This window comes from Monodelphis domestica, chromosome 3 (assembly GCF_027887165.1).
Source record: "Monodelphis domestica isolate mMonDom1 chromosome 3, mMonDom1.pri, whole genome shotgun sequence".
NCBI classification, from domain to species: domain Eukaryota; kingdom Metazoa; phylum Chordata; class Mammalia; order Didelphimorphia; family Didelphidae; genus Monodelphis; species Monodelphis domestica.
In genome coordinates, this window is record NC_077229.1 from 100163437 (window position 1) to 100182628 (window position 19192).

Consider the following 19192-nt stretch of genomic DNA (forward strand, 5'->3'; position numbering starts at 1 on the left):
GTATCTATCCCCCAAAATCCACCCCCCCCATATTCTTCCTTTTTCAGTTCTGCTCAGTGCCCTTGCATCAGGTTTTCTTTCCAAGTCAGAGGTTGGTAATTCTCAGGAGACAACTTTAGTTCTTGGAATTTTTCTTCAGAGCAAATCTGTTGGGTGCTTTTTCAGTCCACGGGGAAGGGATCTAGTTTGAGAATGTTGCCATTTCTAGGGGAAAGACTCCCCAATTGCACCACTAAATACAGAGAAACAGACTGAGAATTGCTTTGTCCTGGGTCTCACCCCTTAACTCCTATCCTTAGCACAACATTCAACCTTTCCCTTGATCCTGGGCTCAGAAAATTTTGTCCAGGGACTTGGAATCCTATTTCTCCATCTCCAAGAGATTTCTAGTCACCAACACCAGGTTTAGCTGTTAAGTATAAATCTTTTTAAAAAACAAATTTGAGTTTAATTTTTCCAGGCAAGTTAACAAATATTTATTAGTCTTTACAAAAGCAAAATAGAACAAAAAGACTTTACTATGTGAAGCAGAGGACAAACTGAGGGAGTAGAAACACCGAGGAAAAGCAACTGCCTGACTACAATGGCTGAGGGGACATGACAGAGGAGAGACTCTAAATGAACACTCTAATGCAAATACTAACAACATGGCAATGGGTTCGAATCAAGAACACATGTGATACCCAGTGGAATCACGCGTCGGCCACGGGGTGGGGGGGGAGGTGGGAGGGAGGAAAAGAAAATGATCTTTGTCTTTAATGAATAATGCATGGAAATGTTCAAATAAAATACTATTTAAAAAAAAGACTTTACTATGTGCCAGACACTGTGCTAATCACTGGGGATACAAATACCAGCAAAAAGAGACAGTTTTTCAATGAACAAAAATATATATATTTCCTTCTCCTTTTACCACCTGCCTTCTTTCAACACTGAGGTGAGGAAAAAGAAAAAACAACAACCTTGTAACTGATATGTATAGTTGAATTCCCACATTGATGACATCTAAAAAACTATGTTCTATTCTGTACCTGAGTCCATCACCTATCAGGAGATGGGTAGCATGTTTCATTATGGGTCATACCCTGATGGGTAAGTCCACTGATTGACTTTTTAAAAATCTCTTAATTCATATTAAATAGTTTGTATGATTACTGCCTTTGCATGTAAGTTGAGATCTGGTCCTTTTAGGGCCCCTTTATGCCACGGTCAGGGTCCAGCCCCACTCCCAACTCCAGGGTTCCCGACTGGTGTCGAAATATCAGTCAAAATAAATAACATAAAATAAATAACAAATGGAAGACAGCTTAATCATTATGGCCATGGGACTGCTTTGCCTCTCAGCTGCTCTGACATTCCCAGGCTTGGGATTTATTTTTATATCCATATTCTTGGCATGCAGATACACAAAATCAAAGAGAGGTAATTGGAACAGTGACACATTAACTTTTAACAAATCACTTGATTAACATTCTATATTTTTGTATTGTGATTACAGACAGAACACAAGATAAATGATTTTGTCACAGGTGGCTTACTAAGTAGTTTGAGTTGCTGATTTGTGTAATTGAGTCACTGAGGCATATTGAAGCTTGTGAAACACATGAATTAACTTGAAGGATGTTATGACTTTATTCCCTTAGATAAAAGTTTGTAAGACTGAGAAAGGATACTCAAACACCCAAAGGACCTTAAAACATCTGACAAATAGGGCACAAGAGGGAACTTTTCCCAGGTGCATTAGGGATCTTTGCAATTAAGGGAACATCTTTTTAATTAAGGGAAATCTCACAAGCTCTGTGCATGCCCCCCTCCTCTTCTCTGTCCCTTCCCTGTTCTTCAGCCTGGAATACCCCCTGGAATGCCAATGGGAACAATAATCTGAGGGAGGTTGGAGAATTCCCAAGGATGGGAGGAGGGAATCCCTCAGACCCTCAATAAAATCTAGCAATCTGAATCCCTTGAGGGGGGCTGCAATTCCATCTGGGTGGGCCATTCAATCACCTTGGATTATTTCCAACTCTATCTGTAACACTTACTATCTGTAAACAGTTCCTTGACTTTAATTGAAAGGGTGTGAGCTGCAATTCTGAGTGAGAATCAATATTCCATCCCCCACCACAAACTTGCTCTCCCACAACAAAAGCACTTACCTCACAAGATAATTAGGAGGATGAAATGAAATAATGCATGTAAAGCACATCAGAGACCCTGAAGTGCTTTTAAGTGTCAGCTATTGTTATTGTTATTATGGAGTTTTTCTTGCTATCAGTCTAATTTGTCTCCTTGAAGTTTCCACCTATTGCTACTACCTTTTGGAGCCACACAAAACAAGTCTGATTCCTCTCATATGTGAGAACTTTTACAAGAGTTGATCAAATTTATCATGTCCTCCCCTGAGTCTTCTCTTCTTCCAGGTTAAAACATCTCTAGTCCTCTCAACCATTCTTCATGAAGCAGGAGCCTGAGGCTCTTCACTATCCTGGGTACCCTCCTTGGTGACTCTCTCCAACATGTCAATGTTCATTTTTAAATAAGATGTCCAGAACTGAACACCAAAATCCAGGTAAAGTCTGACAAGGACAGAGATCAGAAGAACTATCACTTCGATACTCTTGGTATTCCTGACCCACTTAATGCTGACCAAAGTCACATTAGCCTTTATGGCTGCTCCTTCACCTCTGATTCATGAGGAGCTTGTAGTCCACTCAAACCCCCTGATTTCTTCACATAAGCTTCTGTCTAACAAAGTTTTTCCCTTCTCTTACTTGTGAAGTCATTTTTTTTTTCTGTACCCAAGTATAAGGCTTTATATTGATCCATTTGGGATCTTATCTTATAAGTTTCAGCCCAATTCTCTAGCCTATCAGAATCTTATTGGATCTTAACTTTATTATCCACATGAGCTGTTCTCCTCAGCATCTTGTCACCCACTAATTTGTTAAGCACTCCATCCATGTCTTTATCCAAGTGTAGGAAATATGCTCTGACTCACTCTTTGAGAACCTTACAGGTCCTGGGTTTCAGGGTACCGTAAGGATTTTTGCTGTGGGAGAGAGAGGGAACATGTGTATCTCTCTATTATTATTTGCTTCAGTTCCCAATAGTTGTATCCCCCTCCTAACCACTGTTAGGTACCAATTATTAGTATCCAAGTTACATTTAACAAACTACCATCAATTAGCTTTTATAAAGGAATATTTGCTTTGAAGATATAGCAAGAAGGAACATACAATCATTTCCTCCCCACATCTCAGGAGTACACTTTTAGTTCAGTTCCTATAAAATATCGTTCTCACCGTATTCATGTCCAGATGCAGCTGTCAGCTATCATTGACCTGGTCCAGGAAGGCTACTGTCAAAGGTCACACCTTTTACCTCAGGGCATGACTACAAACCCCAGATTCGGAGATGCCAGTGTGCTAGAAACTATCCAGACCTTTTGAAACTCACAAGGTAAGAGGTAATATTTCTCTACCTAAAACAGAAAAGGAGAAACAGAGGCCAATGACCAAAGCCAGGGCTACATGGTCTCAGATGGAAGAGGTCCTTAAAGATCCTCCTCTTACAGGTTTGTCTCTTGCTAGACACTGTGAGTGAAGAGAGAGCAACAGTTGAGGAGGCAAAGATATTAGGCCAAAGGGGGTAACCTTCTTGAAGATGCCCCTAGTTCTATCTACCTGACCAATTGACAAAGGCTCCTCTGAGCCACATGGTTAGCAGGTCAGAAGCAGTTATAGAGTGTTTCCCCAGTCTCTCCAAGGTAATTCCTGGAACTTTGGTTCCCAGCCTCTTCTATGTGGGAAATTTCCCTCAATGGAGCACACCAATGCACTCTGCAATGTTCCAGTTCCCTATTACACAAGTGATTAATACAAATATTAAATAGAGCAAAGTCAGGCACAAATCTCTGGGGCTTGGAGACCCACTGATACACTGACATTGAAGTATTAATGAGCCCTATAAGTCCAAGTAGTTCTGAATTCCTCTTTCAGCATCTAGTTGATATCTCTTCATCTTCCCTGAAAGAAAAGACTTCTTCAAATCTAAGTAAATTATATCTGCAGCATTCCCCCTTATTAACTAGTTTTGTGACAGTAGTAATAATAAAGCAATGAGAATAGCCTGGCATGAACATATTTTAGATGAAACTGTATTGGCTCTTTGTTATCATCATTTCCTTTTCTAGTGCTCTCCTATCATCTTTTTGACTCATTCTTTCACTCTTAAATTGGGAAAAGAAAAGTGCATAGTCACTCCATTAATTGTTTTAATAGTCATTCTAAAGTTTCACAAAGACCAACTCTTCTCAAGGATCTGACTTTCCTGGAATTCCATCAAGGAGGGGACCCTGGAGGGATCTCTGAGTCTATTGAGATCTACTCTTAGTCAGAATATGAATATGAAGTCCACTACTTTTAAAAAAAATTCATCCTATGATTTAATTGATATAGGGAATTCATAGTAAGACAATTCTTTTGACTCATGCAGATCAAAAACTTATTTGACACTTATAGTCTTAGAGAGTTTCCTGTGCCACTGAAGAGTTAAATGACTTGCCCATGGTCATACAGTCAGTTCATGCTGGAGTGAGGCTTTAAATCCAGGTATCCTGACTACAAGTCTATGCTGTCACATTGCCTCTTGAAGTCTCCCTCACCCCTTACCGGGATTTCATGAACTTGGGGGTTGCCCTGAGCCTGACAACAGATGTCTCTGACACTTCCTAGATCCTGCTATATCTTCCAACTTACTTCCTGCCACCTCATGTTCCACCTGCCCTTACTAAAGGATGAGAGGTTTAGATTCTTTCCTGTGGCACAGTGAGCTCATTGGGAAAATTTTGGTCATGGAACAGAAGTGACTGTACTCCCACGTAAGTTCCCATGTTCCCCAATACATGTATGTGGGGGTGGGGGAAGATGGGTAAGGAATTCTCCTCCATTGGGATTCCTAAGGGTTACAGGATTGTGAATGGGGAAAACTTAGATTGGGTTGATGATTCTAGTCATCTTTTACCCCAGCCTGTGGTGGTTGTGTGGGCTAATTCCCATAGCCAGCTCTGCCTCCTAATGTTAAAATATTCCAAACTCATCATTCAAGGAGCCCCAAACCCTAGTAATCCCCAAACATAAGAACCCAGAGGCATTTTCTCTCTCCTGATCCTAGTCATGTCACCGTCTAATCCCAAGAAGGTCCCCAAACCTGTGAACCCAGGGAGTTTCTTCCCTCAATTGAGGAATAGCCCTAATCCTTGGGACTCCCTGAAACTTGTCAATAACCAGGCTTGACTGTTCCTGTAGCTCTAGGACTCATGTTCTCCACTTCTTTCCCTATGATGTATCTAAAGAGAATTTGGTACCTGAATTTGGTATCTAGGCTGCTGCGGGGAACGAGGAGGGTCTAGGACAGAATGGCATTTAGGAGACTTCAGGACTCAAGACCTTCACCCCTAGAAGTATAGAAGGAATATTATTTATTCTGCCTCTACTTTTTCTTCTGTCCAGGAGATGAGACACAGCTGGAGGCGTCAGGAGGAGGCTCACACCCAGCTGGAAAGACCGTGAGTCTCCAGTGCCAAACATCTGGCTTCCTGTTTAATACAAGCCAACTAAGCTGGTATCTTTGGGTTCTTGGAGGTGCCCCATTGTGGCTGACCAGTCTTGACCATCGATTTTCAAAAGTCAGTGGGGATCGCATCACTTCCAGAAGAGAGGACACCAACAGCCAGATTTTTCACCAGATCAAGAACCTTAGCCTTAGAGACTCTGGCTACTATCATTGTGCAAGGACGATGGGTTATGGAGATGACACAGACAAGTTGATCTTTGGTTCTGGGACACATGTGACTGTGGAACCCGGTGAGTGCTTCCTTTGTCTCTGTTTTAGGGCAATAGATTTGTGAAACAAGGTACCGTCCTAGGTCACATAAGTTAGTTGGTGCTGGTGCCCAGACCAGAACTAAGATCCTTTATTTCCCAGACCTTTCTCTCTATCACATGTTCTTCATGAATGTGCACAACTAGAATTCTCTAGGTGGTAATTCCTAGGGATGGACTGTGACAGGTCATAATGCCCATCATTGATAAGGCTAATTGACTTGAGAACCCAGATGTAAAGCCCGGAAAACGGTCAGTCCCAGTGGAAGCTAGGAGTAGGAGAACTGGGAGGGAGGAAAAGGGCTGTGTTCTGGGGTAGCATAGATATATGAACTGGGGACATGAGAGCCAGGCTTGGCCCGAGGCCAAGGGGCTAGGAGTGAGGTCTAATTTTCACAGTTATTTAGTCACATGAATTTGTTTCTCATATATGGGGTTCAGGTGAAAGTTGGGTGGGAAACATGATTGAGGTTTCTTTTTCTCAGTTATTTGGTTTCATGAGTTTACTCCCCACACAGGAGGCCAGACCAGGGCTGAGAAGGGGCCAGGAAGTGGGTGAAGTTTGCTTTCACAGTTATTTGGTCACATGGGTGCTGTCTCACACTTGGATCTGGGTTCCTGGCTGGCAGGGTGCACTGTAGAGGGATCTGCTAATGACAGGAAGTCATGGTTTGATTGCAGGACCTCGGGACCCTTTGTCACCCAGTGTGTTTGTGGTGAGGAGTCAGGATGCTGTGGCCTGCCTGGTCAGTGACTTTTACCCCAAGGAGATTGATGCATCCCTGTCCTCCCTTGGGGCTTCAGTCTCAGCCCAGGCCCTCACGGTGGCTCCCATAATCCATGGTGTCTACAGTGCCATCCAGATTGGCAAGGCTGGTGACAATGACTCAGTAACCTGTTCAGTGAAGCACCTTGGCAAAGAGACCCATGAGTCCCACCAGCCAGGTATGACTAGTCCCTACTTGGGCAAAGGGGGTGGTATTACAAAGAGTCATCTTTGGCTTTGGGAGTGTTTTATGAACCACTAAGTGTAGTAGTAGGAACTGGAGGGGGAATACTATAGAGTGAGGAAAGGTTCCCTAGTTTAGGGAACAGAGTCCTGGACTGGGGCTAGGAGTCCTTGGATAGAAAGGACTGTTCTTGATCAGTGTTTTCTGACTGAGAGTGAGGCAGAAACCCACAAATTGGGGGTGAGGTTCCTGGGATAGATGAGAGGAGAGTCTGGCTAACAAAGGGTATTCTGATCTTTGGAGAGATGTTCTGTCCTAGGGAGGAAAGTTCTGGGCTCACTGGATCCCAGGGCTGTGACTAATGATATCATTCTGCCTTCAGATATTGGGATCCTTCCTCAGCTTGAATTATCCTGCTATGACCAGGGACTCACAGGTGGGTTAAAGGTTAAAGATGAAAGGACAGAGATAATGATATTGGACTTAAGCCACATGATCAGAAGTGAGATTATTTGATCCAATCTGAGTCCCCTTATCTCCTATTCTGATAATGTGACACCACAGAGTTCCTCATGATCATGACCCACACAGAGCATGATACAAATGGCTTAGGTTAAGGGTATTGGAGAATTCAGGGTTCAAAGCATATGCAGAAGAACTCAGTTTGAATGATGGCTCAGGGTTTGGAGTGAATGATGGCCTAGACCTTTAGAATGTGTGATGATCCAAAATTCTGGGAACATGACAACCCAGGGTTCAGGTTGGAGAGTAGCTTATTATTCTTCTCCTTGGCTTTCTCAAAGTTTCTTCATCTCTGAGTGGATCCCAATTTTTTCCTTCTTTGCTTCTTGTTTGGGGATCTTGAGTCTCAGTAGAGAAAAATCTCAAATTCAATTAACTTCATGCACAACACATTTATGCTATGGCATTTTAGCTGGGCCCTCTCTCCAATTTTATAATTATTCAACTCTTTCTTAATTGACATAATGGAGAGAGAGCTGACCTTCAAGTTAGGAAAACCTGTTTCCAAATCCCATCTCTAACATATACTGACTATTTGCCCCTAAGCAAATTATTCATCTCCTCAGAGTTGCTCTAGGCAGCCCTTTAATACTATGATTTGCTGAAAAATAACAACCTGCTTTGATAGAGGGAGTTACCTGACCAAAGATTTCCTTCTATCAATAAAAGAGAAAGCCCATTCCTCATTGCTATCTTTATTTTGTAGGAGACTCATCTTTCTGAGTTCAAATCTCATCTTAGAAACTTACTAGCTGTGTGACCCTGGGCAAGTCACACAGACTGTATCAGTTTCCTCATCTGCAAAATGTGCTGGAGAATGCTTGGCAAACCATTCCAGTACCTCTGCCAAGAAAACCCCAGCCAGCCAGGGTCACAAAAATCAGACATTGATGAAATGATTGAAACAACCAACAACAAACAATTCCAAACATTCCAAACATATTTTTCTCCTCTACTCACATTTCTGATAGGTTTGGAAGAAAATTGATTTCCCTAAGGAGCCTGAGGACTTATGTGAGAGATTTTCTTTTCAGATCCTGTCTCATGCTTATGCCTTTTTAGCTTCTAGGTATCACATCTACCCCTGCCCTTGGACCAAAGATTAATATTTGTCCACATGTATTTAGCACTGCAAAGGCTACAGATCACTTTACATATACCATCTCATTTGAGCCACATAAATGCCCTGGGTGGGAGGGACTAGAACTATTGCTCTCTCCCTCTTTCTAAAAATGAGGAAACTGAGTTTCAGAGAGGCTTAGTCCATCATTACACAGTTGGGAAATGTTAAGAGACTTGATTCTAACCTGTGGTTGAATCTTCATTTTAGAAAAGCCATTTTGGTGGTTGTTGAGAATTAACTTGAGTGATAAAAACCATGGGGCAGGGATACCCAAAAAGAAGACTTAATAATCTTAATTAATACTCTTTCTTGATTCTAAAACGAGCACACTTTCTAATTCATCACACTGATCCTGAGGAATCTCTAGTGCTGTTTCTGTCACTGATTCCATTCTCTTCTGTCTCCACCAGGGTCTGGCTCCACTTCCAGTGTCTCATGCACTCCTAGATCCTTCCCTCTAATGACAAACTTGGGTTTTCCCAAATAATCTTTATCTTTATTTTCCACTCATTACTATGGCAACACTCCTCTCCAGTGCAAAAATTATAGAAGTTATCATCTCTAACTCCCTGTTCACTTTCTCCCCAAACCCTTCATATTTGTACATACTGAATTCTCTTAGTGAATTTCTAAATACTAAATCCAGAGTGTTCTTTCAGCCTTTATCCTCCTTTGACCTCTCTGTAACTTTTTACACAGATTATCATCTACAGCTGGACACATTGTCTTCAACTGGCCTCCAGAGACCCTATATTATCTTTATTTTTCACTCCCATTTCTAATTGCTCCTTCTCAGTCTTCCTCTCTGGGTGCTTTTTAGTGTGGATATTCTTTAAGGGAAAGCCCTAGACTTTCTTTTCTTCTTTTGACTCTCTTTTCCTTGCCAATCTCATTCACTCCCCCTGGTTTCATTAACATGTCTCTACTGGTTATCATTCTCATAAATCCTATAACTACATCTCCAGATGCCTTCAGAGAATATCTACCTGGATAGCCCATTGGTCCCTCAAATTTAATATTTTCAAAATTGAACGTATTTACCCTTGTTTTGTTAATCATTCAATTCACTTATTCTCCCATGTTGTCTCCTTGGAGTGGGGTGTATTGGGTGTATAGTGAGGACTAGCACCTCTGGTGTGAAGGCTTGCTGAGTCCTTTTCAGGACTGCTTTTCTCCTTTCATATCTACGTGTTACCCAGCTCTCACCTGTGGCTCCAAGAAGCTATAGTATACACAGTAGCCATACCCCAGGAAACTGTCTTGGTAGGTGGGCTAAACCAGGTTGATGATAACCAACAGGCTTCAGACCTGTTGATGAACTAGGGTGGCATCTACCCCAGGCATATGAATACTTCCTCCTACAGAAGGGGTGGGTGAGAACAATTTATTCCACTGGCCATGGATATTTGGAAGCCGGCACTGTGACATACTAAAAGTTCAATTAGACATCAAAGATGCCAACGTCTTCCACTACATACTGAACCTTGACTTTCATCTTGCCACTGGACTTTGATTGACTGGGAAAAAGAGTGAGGCTGATGACTTTATGCAACTCTACTTCAATGAAATTCAATTTATACTTGAATCAAAAGATATCACCTAGTGATATGTTTTTGGTCCTCTTTGAGTATGAAGGACAACAACCAACTAAACCTTGGAGTGATCATTGACTTTTCAGCTCTTTTCAGAATATCCAATTAGTCATCAAGTCCTGCCAATTCTGCTTCTACAACATCTTTTATTCCTGCCTGTACATCTTTAATCTTATTGCCATCTTATTCATAAAAGTCATCATTATAATTTTCCTGAATTGTTGAGATATTCCCCTGATATGTCTTTCCACCTTTATTCTCTCCTCCACATCACAACAAAGTCACTAGAATAATTTTATCTGTCTGTCTGTCTATCTATCTATCTATCTATCTATCTATCTATCTATCTATCTATCTGTTGTTTCACTTTGCTCAGAAATTATTAGCAGCTTACTTTGGTCTCCCAGCAAGCCAAATTTTAGAGAATATTATAGTCTTGAGCTCAGAGTGTATAATAAATATACCAGATACTAGAGGTGATCATAGAAAAGAGTGCAATAATTCATGTTTATTATTTGTGACAGACCAAGTTCTCAAAGTATTTGATAGCTTTAGGCGCAGTGTATATGATAACCCATTGTATGGAGTCTGATATCTTAGGGCTTGATGCCTGGGAAAAATCATTGTTTAGAGTATAACTTTCCTTGGGCTCAGATTCTGAAATGTCCCTTGGGTAAGTGCACTTGGTAGCTCAAAACTAATAAGAGTGTATATGATAAAACAAAAGTTAAAGCATATGGTATATTATGCTGGGGCAAATTCTATCATTATACTGCTTCTAGTTCCTAAGTGAAAGTTCTATCTGTTAGTGGGAACTCAGACTTCTCAGGTCTGTGAATTGGTCTGACAACTTCTAGTTTGTTATGGGACTGGTTATCCCCTGGTCCTAGTTAATTCCTTCTTCTTTAGGGCTTCTTCCACTGTGTTACTCCCCTTCCTTTACTCTGTATGAAAGCCCCAGAGGGGGGCTGCCCTGGGACCAGGGTTCTGCAGGTAAGGAAGGGGGAAAATAGTAAGAGAAAATATAAAGATAGAAATAAGAAGGACCTCACCTGAAGATAAGGGCCCGTGAAAAGATAAGAATCACAGTCACAATCACAGTGTGGGGTAAGAAGGGACCCAGTGCTGGTGGCAATGGGTTCGAGTTTATTGAAGACTGGTAGATCTTTTAAAGGTCTTTTAAAAACCACAGGAATTACAAACAATCACCTGTGAGAAAGGTCCATGGGAATGTGTAACAAGAATGTAGATAGTGCAGCTGATAGGAGAGTGGTTGGGGCAAGATAATGGTTCCAGGAATCATGTGGAGTTCATGGAACACTCAGCAATCTTGGTATGGGAAACTAAAAGAAGGTGGAGGTGTGGGCACTCAGACCTGTTCAGAGACAGACCATGAGAATTCAACTTTTGAGGAGGGCTCTCAGATCTTTATCTAAGATAAACCCAGAGATATCAACCTCTGACAGCTCTGAACACATTTTCATAGACTGGAGGGCACCCTCATCTCTTCCTCCATTATGTTAGTCCCTTAATCCCTGAGATCCCATAATACTCACTTTAGAAAAGTGCCTTCAGCCCTCAAAGCCCTTTGGCCTCCTATTGGTCTAGGAGCCTGAAGAGCTTAAAATTGTAATGAGGATCTGATCCTGATCAGAGTTCATAATTGTACCCATTTGGAATTATCTGAGTTTTATTGTTTGGCATTGGGTCTCATGAAGAGAAAGTTTCTCTCCATTTTTTTCTCTCCAATAATAGGGATAAACTTTTCATATTATAATTTGGAAATCGCAAAGCATTTCACAGATATCATCTCAAATGACTCTCATAACAATTTTAAGGAATAGGCATGACTATTTCATTATCCTTATTTTAAGATGAAGAAACTCAGTATCATAGGATTGAAGAGATTTCCCCAGAATCAGGGAGTAATTGTCAGGAGCAGGATGTAAACCTAGGGCTGCTTGATTGGAACCCTCTATTCACACACCTCATCTGTGCTTTGCTCACTGGCATCCCCCACTTGAACAACCACACTGTCCTCCTCCACCAAAATCCACAGATGTCTCAGGAACTCTTCTCTGAAGCCATTAGAGGCTCTGGTCTATTTCTTCTGGGAAGGTACGGGGTAGAGAAGGAGATCAGGGAATAGGAAATCATAGTATTGGGGAGTCACAAAGATGGATGGCACCTTAGAAATGTTAAAGTCCAACATCCCCTCCACCTCAGCATTACATCCCATTCCACATTCACCTGATCAACTTGCTTTGCCAAAGAGAAAACAGAAAATGATAAAGGTGACTTATGGAAGGTCACACATAGCATCCATGACAGTGTCTACCTTGGCAGCTAGGGGATGTCACCTAGGAAGGAATAGATTCCTCTGTGTTCTACCTTAAGGTCTGTATGGAAACTTGGGCAGTGACTTTGGAACAGCAGGTGTTCACTCAGCAGGGGTGGAGTGGGTGCCAGGCTGGAAGTCTCCAACAATGTGGACTCTGGAACAGTATATCAGTCTAGAAAGATGAAAGGCATCTTGGAATAGAGGTTGGGCTGTCAACAGCAAAAGCCAAAGTCTATTGTGAGGGGAGAAGTGGAGCTCAGAAAGAGCACATCTATTGTACAGGGCAGCATTGGGGACAATTTCTGAGAGCGGATTGGACTGCTGGTCTCTGAAGCCATGGATTATTCTCCTGGTGGCTCTCTGTTTCCTGTTTATTTTCCTTGATAAAGTAGCCTCTGGCATGTGACTAGCTATAACAATTAGCTGAGGCTAAGCAAATGAGCAGCAGAGAGACCAGGCCATGTGGTAACCTGGAGTGGGGCACTCAGTGACAAGATAAAGCTGCTCATCTGAAGCATTCAACTTCAAGGCAAGGACTATATGTTAAGTGCTTTCTGCAGGCACTTGGTTCATTTACACTCTCAGTACTAGGAGTTAGAATAGTCAGACAGAGGGACAGACAGAGAGAAAGAGAAAGGCAGACAGACAGACAGACAGACAGACAGACAGATAGATAGATAGATAGATAGATAGATAGATAGATAGATAGATAGATAGATAGATAGATATTGCACTAAAACACAAGTTATAATATGATAAGTATATAGGACAGATCAAACAGGGGAATGAGAAATTGTGGACTGTGATAGAGGAATAATCCAGGGACTTTGAATGACAGAGACTGGAAGAAATGCAAAGGTTTCCATCAACATTGAGGGATGGGTGAGAAGGCTTAGAATCCTGAGGGAAGAGGAGATTCCAGGGCAGAGGCAGTTGATCTGTCTCTGAATTGAGACAGCAAAGGAGAAGGTCCTAGTAGAGATTGGATCCTTAGCAAAAGTTCTCATCCTTCCTTTAACCTGTTCATCATCGTCCCCAAACCCCAACAAATAGTGGCAGAAACCTGAAGGAAAGAAGAAGCAGTCCTATAGAAGAAGATCCTTTCACAACCAACTTTATTGTAACTTGATGTACTGAAATGCAAAAATATTTTCAGCAACAAGATACAAAAAGTATCTGAACAATAACATCAGCTGATTAAAAAAAGAAGCTGGCTGGTTTGATGCAACTGTTTATACATATATTATGAATTTTCTAAATCATATTCACTCCAATACTGGTCTTGAAATCATTTTAACAAATGTGTTTATTTCCAAAACAGGACTCATTTAAGTTAAGCCTTCATTCTAAACACCATATACATAATTAACTGGACTGCTATGCATGGTGATGAAGTCAAACATCAGAAGAATTCCCACAAATTCCCCTTCAAATATAAAGTCCATTTACCGCAAACAGAAAATAAGCTAATTCAATTCAGCAAACATTTATTAAATACCTACTATGTGCAGAGAACTGGTTAAACTAGTTTCATCTTGATAGTTTATAAGAAGCTCTGTGTGTTGTATATTTTTCCATCACTAGTGAGCAATATTATTGAGTCAATTTCAAATAAATGAAGTTAACACTCATAATTTGAAAAAGTTTCTAGCTAGACAGAAATTCTGAATTTAAACTATGAAAAACCTAAAATTTAATTCTTAAATAATTGTTTTGGATAATGAGAAATATCTGATGTGTTTGAATGAGGGAGGGTTGAAGGGGGGTGTGGAATCAATTCTCTCTTCCTGTTCAAGAATACTGTGACTGACTGCATTGGATCTTTTTAGAAAATCATCTGAATAAAGGGTATGTTAGATTTTAAGAATGTTGATATAAATTACACATCTGCAAAGGAGATGTGTTTTCTGATTTCAATTGTAAGCTTACTGCAATGTCAAACAGTTAAATAAACTAATCCAATCTTTTTATAATTTATTTCCAATCTAGTTTAATTATGTATCAATAATAGTTGAGAAGTGAAATTATGTTTTATAATAGAAGTCCTAAAAAGGCACTGTATTTTCTTAGTTCAGTATGCAGTAAATTGACCATATAAAAAAGTATTTTATAGCTTTCTTGCATCCTGAACTGCATTCCCAAATAAGTTAAAATGAAATATGTGAAACTAACCTGTAATTTCAAGAGTTAACTGAGTCCTATTTTCAAAAAAATCTATCTCTGTAAAAATATCACACACATACATACAAGCGTGTATATACACGCAACATGACCACACAACACATGCAAGATTCTCCAAAAATGTTTGAAGGTGGGAGACATGAATATTTAAGGAGGTAATGTTGGCAAGCCAAAATATTATGGCACCTTCATACTTGTGCTCAAAACACTTGTACAGTTTTAAAAAACAAAACACACATGTACATATCAAACTGTTTTAAAATCTTAGCCTGAATAAGAACATTTCGTAATGGTTATTTTATAACATAGAACATTTGAAATTAATCACTACATTTCTAGGGGAAAGTTCCCTCTGAAGTGACAAAAAAGGGACATAAAAGCAAGCTGGTGATTCAAAAGGACAAAAATATTCTGGACAGTCTCCACTAGAGAATGCTGCATGGGGTTTAAATGCAACCAAAAAGTTAATAATGAATGCATCCACTTGAGAATACAGCAACTGTTTACTTTTTTCCTTAAGACATAACAAAACTGAAAATATACATAATAAATAAAAATAAGCAAAACAACTGCCATATAATTTTCTGTTAGTGCAAGTAAGGTATACATTATATTATCTGAAAAGTGGACATTTTCACAAACGTAGACATTCTTACAGCACAGTGTTTGACATTTTTGGTACAAAATGTGCTATTGAGCTTTTAAAAATCTTTATAATAAAATCCTTAAGCTTTCCAATAGACAGTTATATTATATTAGAAGAAGCTGAAATGAATACTACACAGTAATAAACATTACTGTGTTTTAGAGCTATAGTTTTTAGTGAATTATGCATGGTGTGATGTGTATAATTACACACACACACTCACACACTCACTCACTCTCTCTCTCAAATTTAATAGAATACATGGCAAAAAAAATTTCACTATATTGAGGTGGAGGAAACATTATGTATACCGCAGGTAGCCAGGCTGGGAGATCTCTAGCAGGATTTAAATTTATTTCTTAAATGAAAATAATCAATTTAACATTGTAAAAACGTATAACTCAATCTCATAGTGGAGACAGGGAATTGTGTTTTTACTTTTCTTACTGCTCCAAAGGACAGAAATAGCCCATTATCAGGGAAGGGATCTTCTGTTCAACTTTAATCTTTCTGCTTGCCTAAGGGATGCTTCCAATTTCAAAACTGACATAATATAGTTAAAACCAGAAAAAGAGATTTACAGATTTGAAAGGCTGAACCTTTAAACTCTTTTCAGGTTGTAAGTAAATGCTTACTTTTCATATTAAGTATAAATATGCATACATTCTCTTCCTTAAACATAGGATTACTAATGAACACCTGGGAATACAAATTATTTTGGAAGATAAAATTTAAATTCCTATGTCCTGTACTGTAAAACTCTACAGGTAAATTACAATCCTTTGTGCATAAATCTATAAATGTAAATATATATATATAAAATTTCAACATGCTTTATTTTCCAGTGAGACACTTCTTCCTTTGTGGTCAAACAAAAAATTTGCCTAGTATCAATTTATATATTATCACTATCACAGTCAATTTAAAGCAGTAACTCAACAGTTACTCTCCTGTTCTTCCCATACTGTGCACCATTACAGTTATGTCACCACCCTCAAATTGTAAACAAAGCTATGGAACACTGAAAATGTTATTTAAAGCTAAAATTCATTTATAATAAAGAACTGGCCCATGAAAAGGAATTTTTAAATGGTTTGACCTGTTCACATTATGCAGAATTTCAATATCATCCACAATTCCAATTAATTTAAGACAGAAAGGAGGGGAAAACAATGCTTGAAAATGTGGCCTGGAATACTTATCATAAAAATGAGTTAGGGGGAAAGGGGGGGTGTCTCTCCTCTAGTGTGTATATCCCTTTAGAGAAAACAGATAGCTGCACACTATTTTTCATAAAAGGAAAAAGAGGAGAATAAGCTGCCCAGAATTTTATTTTGTTATGTGCCTCCTTTGAAGGGAGAGTACATCAGTTACTTAATGCGTATGAAATTCAGAATTAATTCATTGTCTTGCTATTTTCCTTGTCCAAAGTATCAAAATGAGTGTCCCAGTTGGCTCCAAATATCCTAATTTTTCTCCCAAAAGTTAAGACATATTAACTGTACCTCATTACTTCAATCAAAAGTAAAATATGTATGTATCACTCAGTATACAAAAATCTTACACATTAAAAGTGCATATTTATCATTCTTAATTTGGCCCATTCATTTCATTGCATTTGGTCATTATATATGTATACTTTCTGCATGTTCAGGAATCTTTATATAAGTGAGGGCCAAAATAAATAGAAAATTTCTAAGAGCAAATAGTATTCTTTTCGACATCTTAACCTTAATTTTCAAACTTCATTAACTAGGGCATGAAGAAACACAAGCCAAATTTTATTACTTGTTTCCCAAATTTTGTTGGACAGTTAACATACAGACATGTATTACAAACTGTACTGAAAATATAATTCTTTCAGGCCAAACCATTGCATATTTGCCCCTACAATGAAAAATAAATTAGAATCAAAGTAGTGTATTGCCATAACTTACCTTGAAGGTAAGCAAGCTCTCCTGTATTCACAAGACTTGGACTGGAGCATATCTGTGGTAATCTCCAATTCAAGTGCTTTTGAGAAGAGCCTCATTTTAACCTTCGAGATAGCACAGGACTAAAACTGTAAAATTTATTTTGTTTTTCAAAATAGTGGAAGATCCTTTTGAAACTTAATATCTTTAGTTATCAATTTTACTGCATTATGGAGCTAGTGCAATCCTACATAGCCTAGTCAAAAAGACAAGGCTCAATTAAAAAAAAAAATTAGCCTATATGAACTAGAGAAGTCATTGAAGATAATTTAAGGCCCTGCAATGAATTGGAGAGTAATCAGTCTAATTTAAAGCTGAAGATTAAACCATAAATTATCCATCTGAAAAGCAAACAATGATTTTTCAGCTTCTGTTCTGTGGACAAGGATAACAAAAACAATTCTTGTTTATGGTTTGAATATTAGAATCCATCTGGACCTGGAGGAGTAAAAGTCAAATGAGTTTTTCTAAAGTTCATGGAAGATTTCAAGACTGTTTTAGTCGTTTGTGTAGAAATCAAACTGTGGACACTGTGCAGATGCTGGTGCTGCGAAGGCCTCTGCCACTAAATGAGGGTGGGACTGAATCATAGACTTCCAGCCTGCTGTTTCCATTATGTCTGTTGTTTGGTTGCTGTTCCAGTTTTTCCCATTTTTACACCCAAACTGCAGAAATACACTGCACCTATTAATGAATTCTATTGCTTGTGCTTTCAATTGTTCTGCACTGTGCAAATCTGCAAGGATTAGGATGTCAGCAACATTTTCTACAGAGAGGTTACTACACAAAGCTTCCCACATCACCTTCACTCGATCCAATGCAATGCCTATTTGTCTGCAGCTGCCAACAAGTTGTCAGCCATTTTATCAAGGTTTGGTGCTTTCCCTGTATAAATGAATCTCATCATTTCTTTAAAAACTTCTGGGTCGACATCATTTATTTCTACTCAATTCTTTTTGCTTTCTTCCATTTCATGTTCAAACATTGCATTAAAAACGAGGGAGCGAGCTGCAAGAAAAGATTTATGAGCTTTGAATTCTTGTCCTCTTACAAAAACACTGCAATCAGTAAATCTCGTAGTTTCCCTAAATCTTCTACTAGTCGACATTCAGGTACTTTCAAAGTGTTTGTATTAGTCTGTCCTGATATATTTACTGAATCCTGGACCACGCTTACCTCACAAAACAATGTAAACTTATCATCTGGTAAAAGACCATTAGCTTCATCAAGCAAAAAATCTCTCCTAATGAATTTTTTAAATCCCCAGTCCTTTCCTTGTACAAATCAATATGCTCTTTGGCTTTCCATTGCTTTTGTTTCTTCCCTTTTAGCATTTAGAAGGGAAAATTTGAATTTTGCTCGACCTTCACTTTTGGGGCAGCTGACTAAAAGCAAATATAAGGAGCAGTAGTCTTTACTTTCATCATCTAATCCCTTTGGATTTTCTCTCAGGCACCATTTCATTTTATCATTTGGGCCTGATGAAAATGTAGAACTTTGAAAAACTTCACCCATTTCTTCTCTACAGAAGCTGAAGTTATTAATGTAGGAAAATGTTACTACTTTAACCTGTGTATAACACCAACTTTCAGCTATGGGCCCACAGGTCATCTCTCCAGGCGGAGGTGGGGTAGGTTTATTACAGGTTTTTATGATCAGCTCAGTAATCCGCACTTCAGTACTTTTCCGGGCTTAGTAGGGGGGGCGGGGCAGGGCGTCCAGGCGGCGGCTCCCTCTCATGCTGAGGCAGAGGTGGTGGCTGCAGAGGAGAAAGAGGCGGCGGCGGCGGCGGCGACTGCGGAGGCGAAGAGGGCCTGAGGAGCGGGAGGAGGCGGTGGCGGAGGTGATGGCAGCGAATCCTGGCGATGGCTGCCTCTGCCTTACTGCATCCCTCCTTCCCTCCCCACCCGTTCCCTCATCCCCTCTCTCTGGCTTTCCAACCTTCTTCCCCGGGATAAACAAACCCGCCGCCAGGGGCGGCCACC

At 39.7% G+C, this 19192-nt stretch overlaps 1 protein-coding gene and 1 pseudogene across 1 annotated transcript in view; one reads left to right on the forward strand and one right to left on the reverse strand.

Moving 5' to 3' along the window:
• Nucleotides 1-12591, forward strand: part of LOC103098203 (signal-regulatory protein beta-1-like) — a 131960-nt gene extending 119369 nt beyond the window's left edge. Inside the window, exons 4-8 of the mRNA XM_056821008.1 lie at nucleotides 4829-4876; nucleotides 5508-5861; nucleotides 6561-6824; nucleotides 7149-7265; nucleotides 12464-12591. Of these exons, the coding sequence (XP_056676986.1) occupies nucleotides 4829-4876; nucleotides 5508-5861; nucleotides 6561-6824; nucleotides 7149-7265; nucleotides 12464-12591 (911 nt within the window). The remainder of the gene's footprint in view (nucleotides 1-4828; nucleotides 4877-5507; nucleotides 5862-6560; nucleotides 6825-7148; nucleotides 7266-12463) is intronic.
• A 917-nt stretch (nucleotides 12592-13508) lies between these two features.
• On the reverse strand, nucleotides 13509-18833 carry LOC100015723 (speckle-type POZ protein-like; annotated as a pseudogene).
• Between the last annotated feature and the right edge of the window lie 359 nt (nucleotides 18834-19192).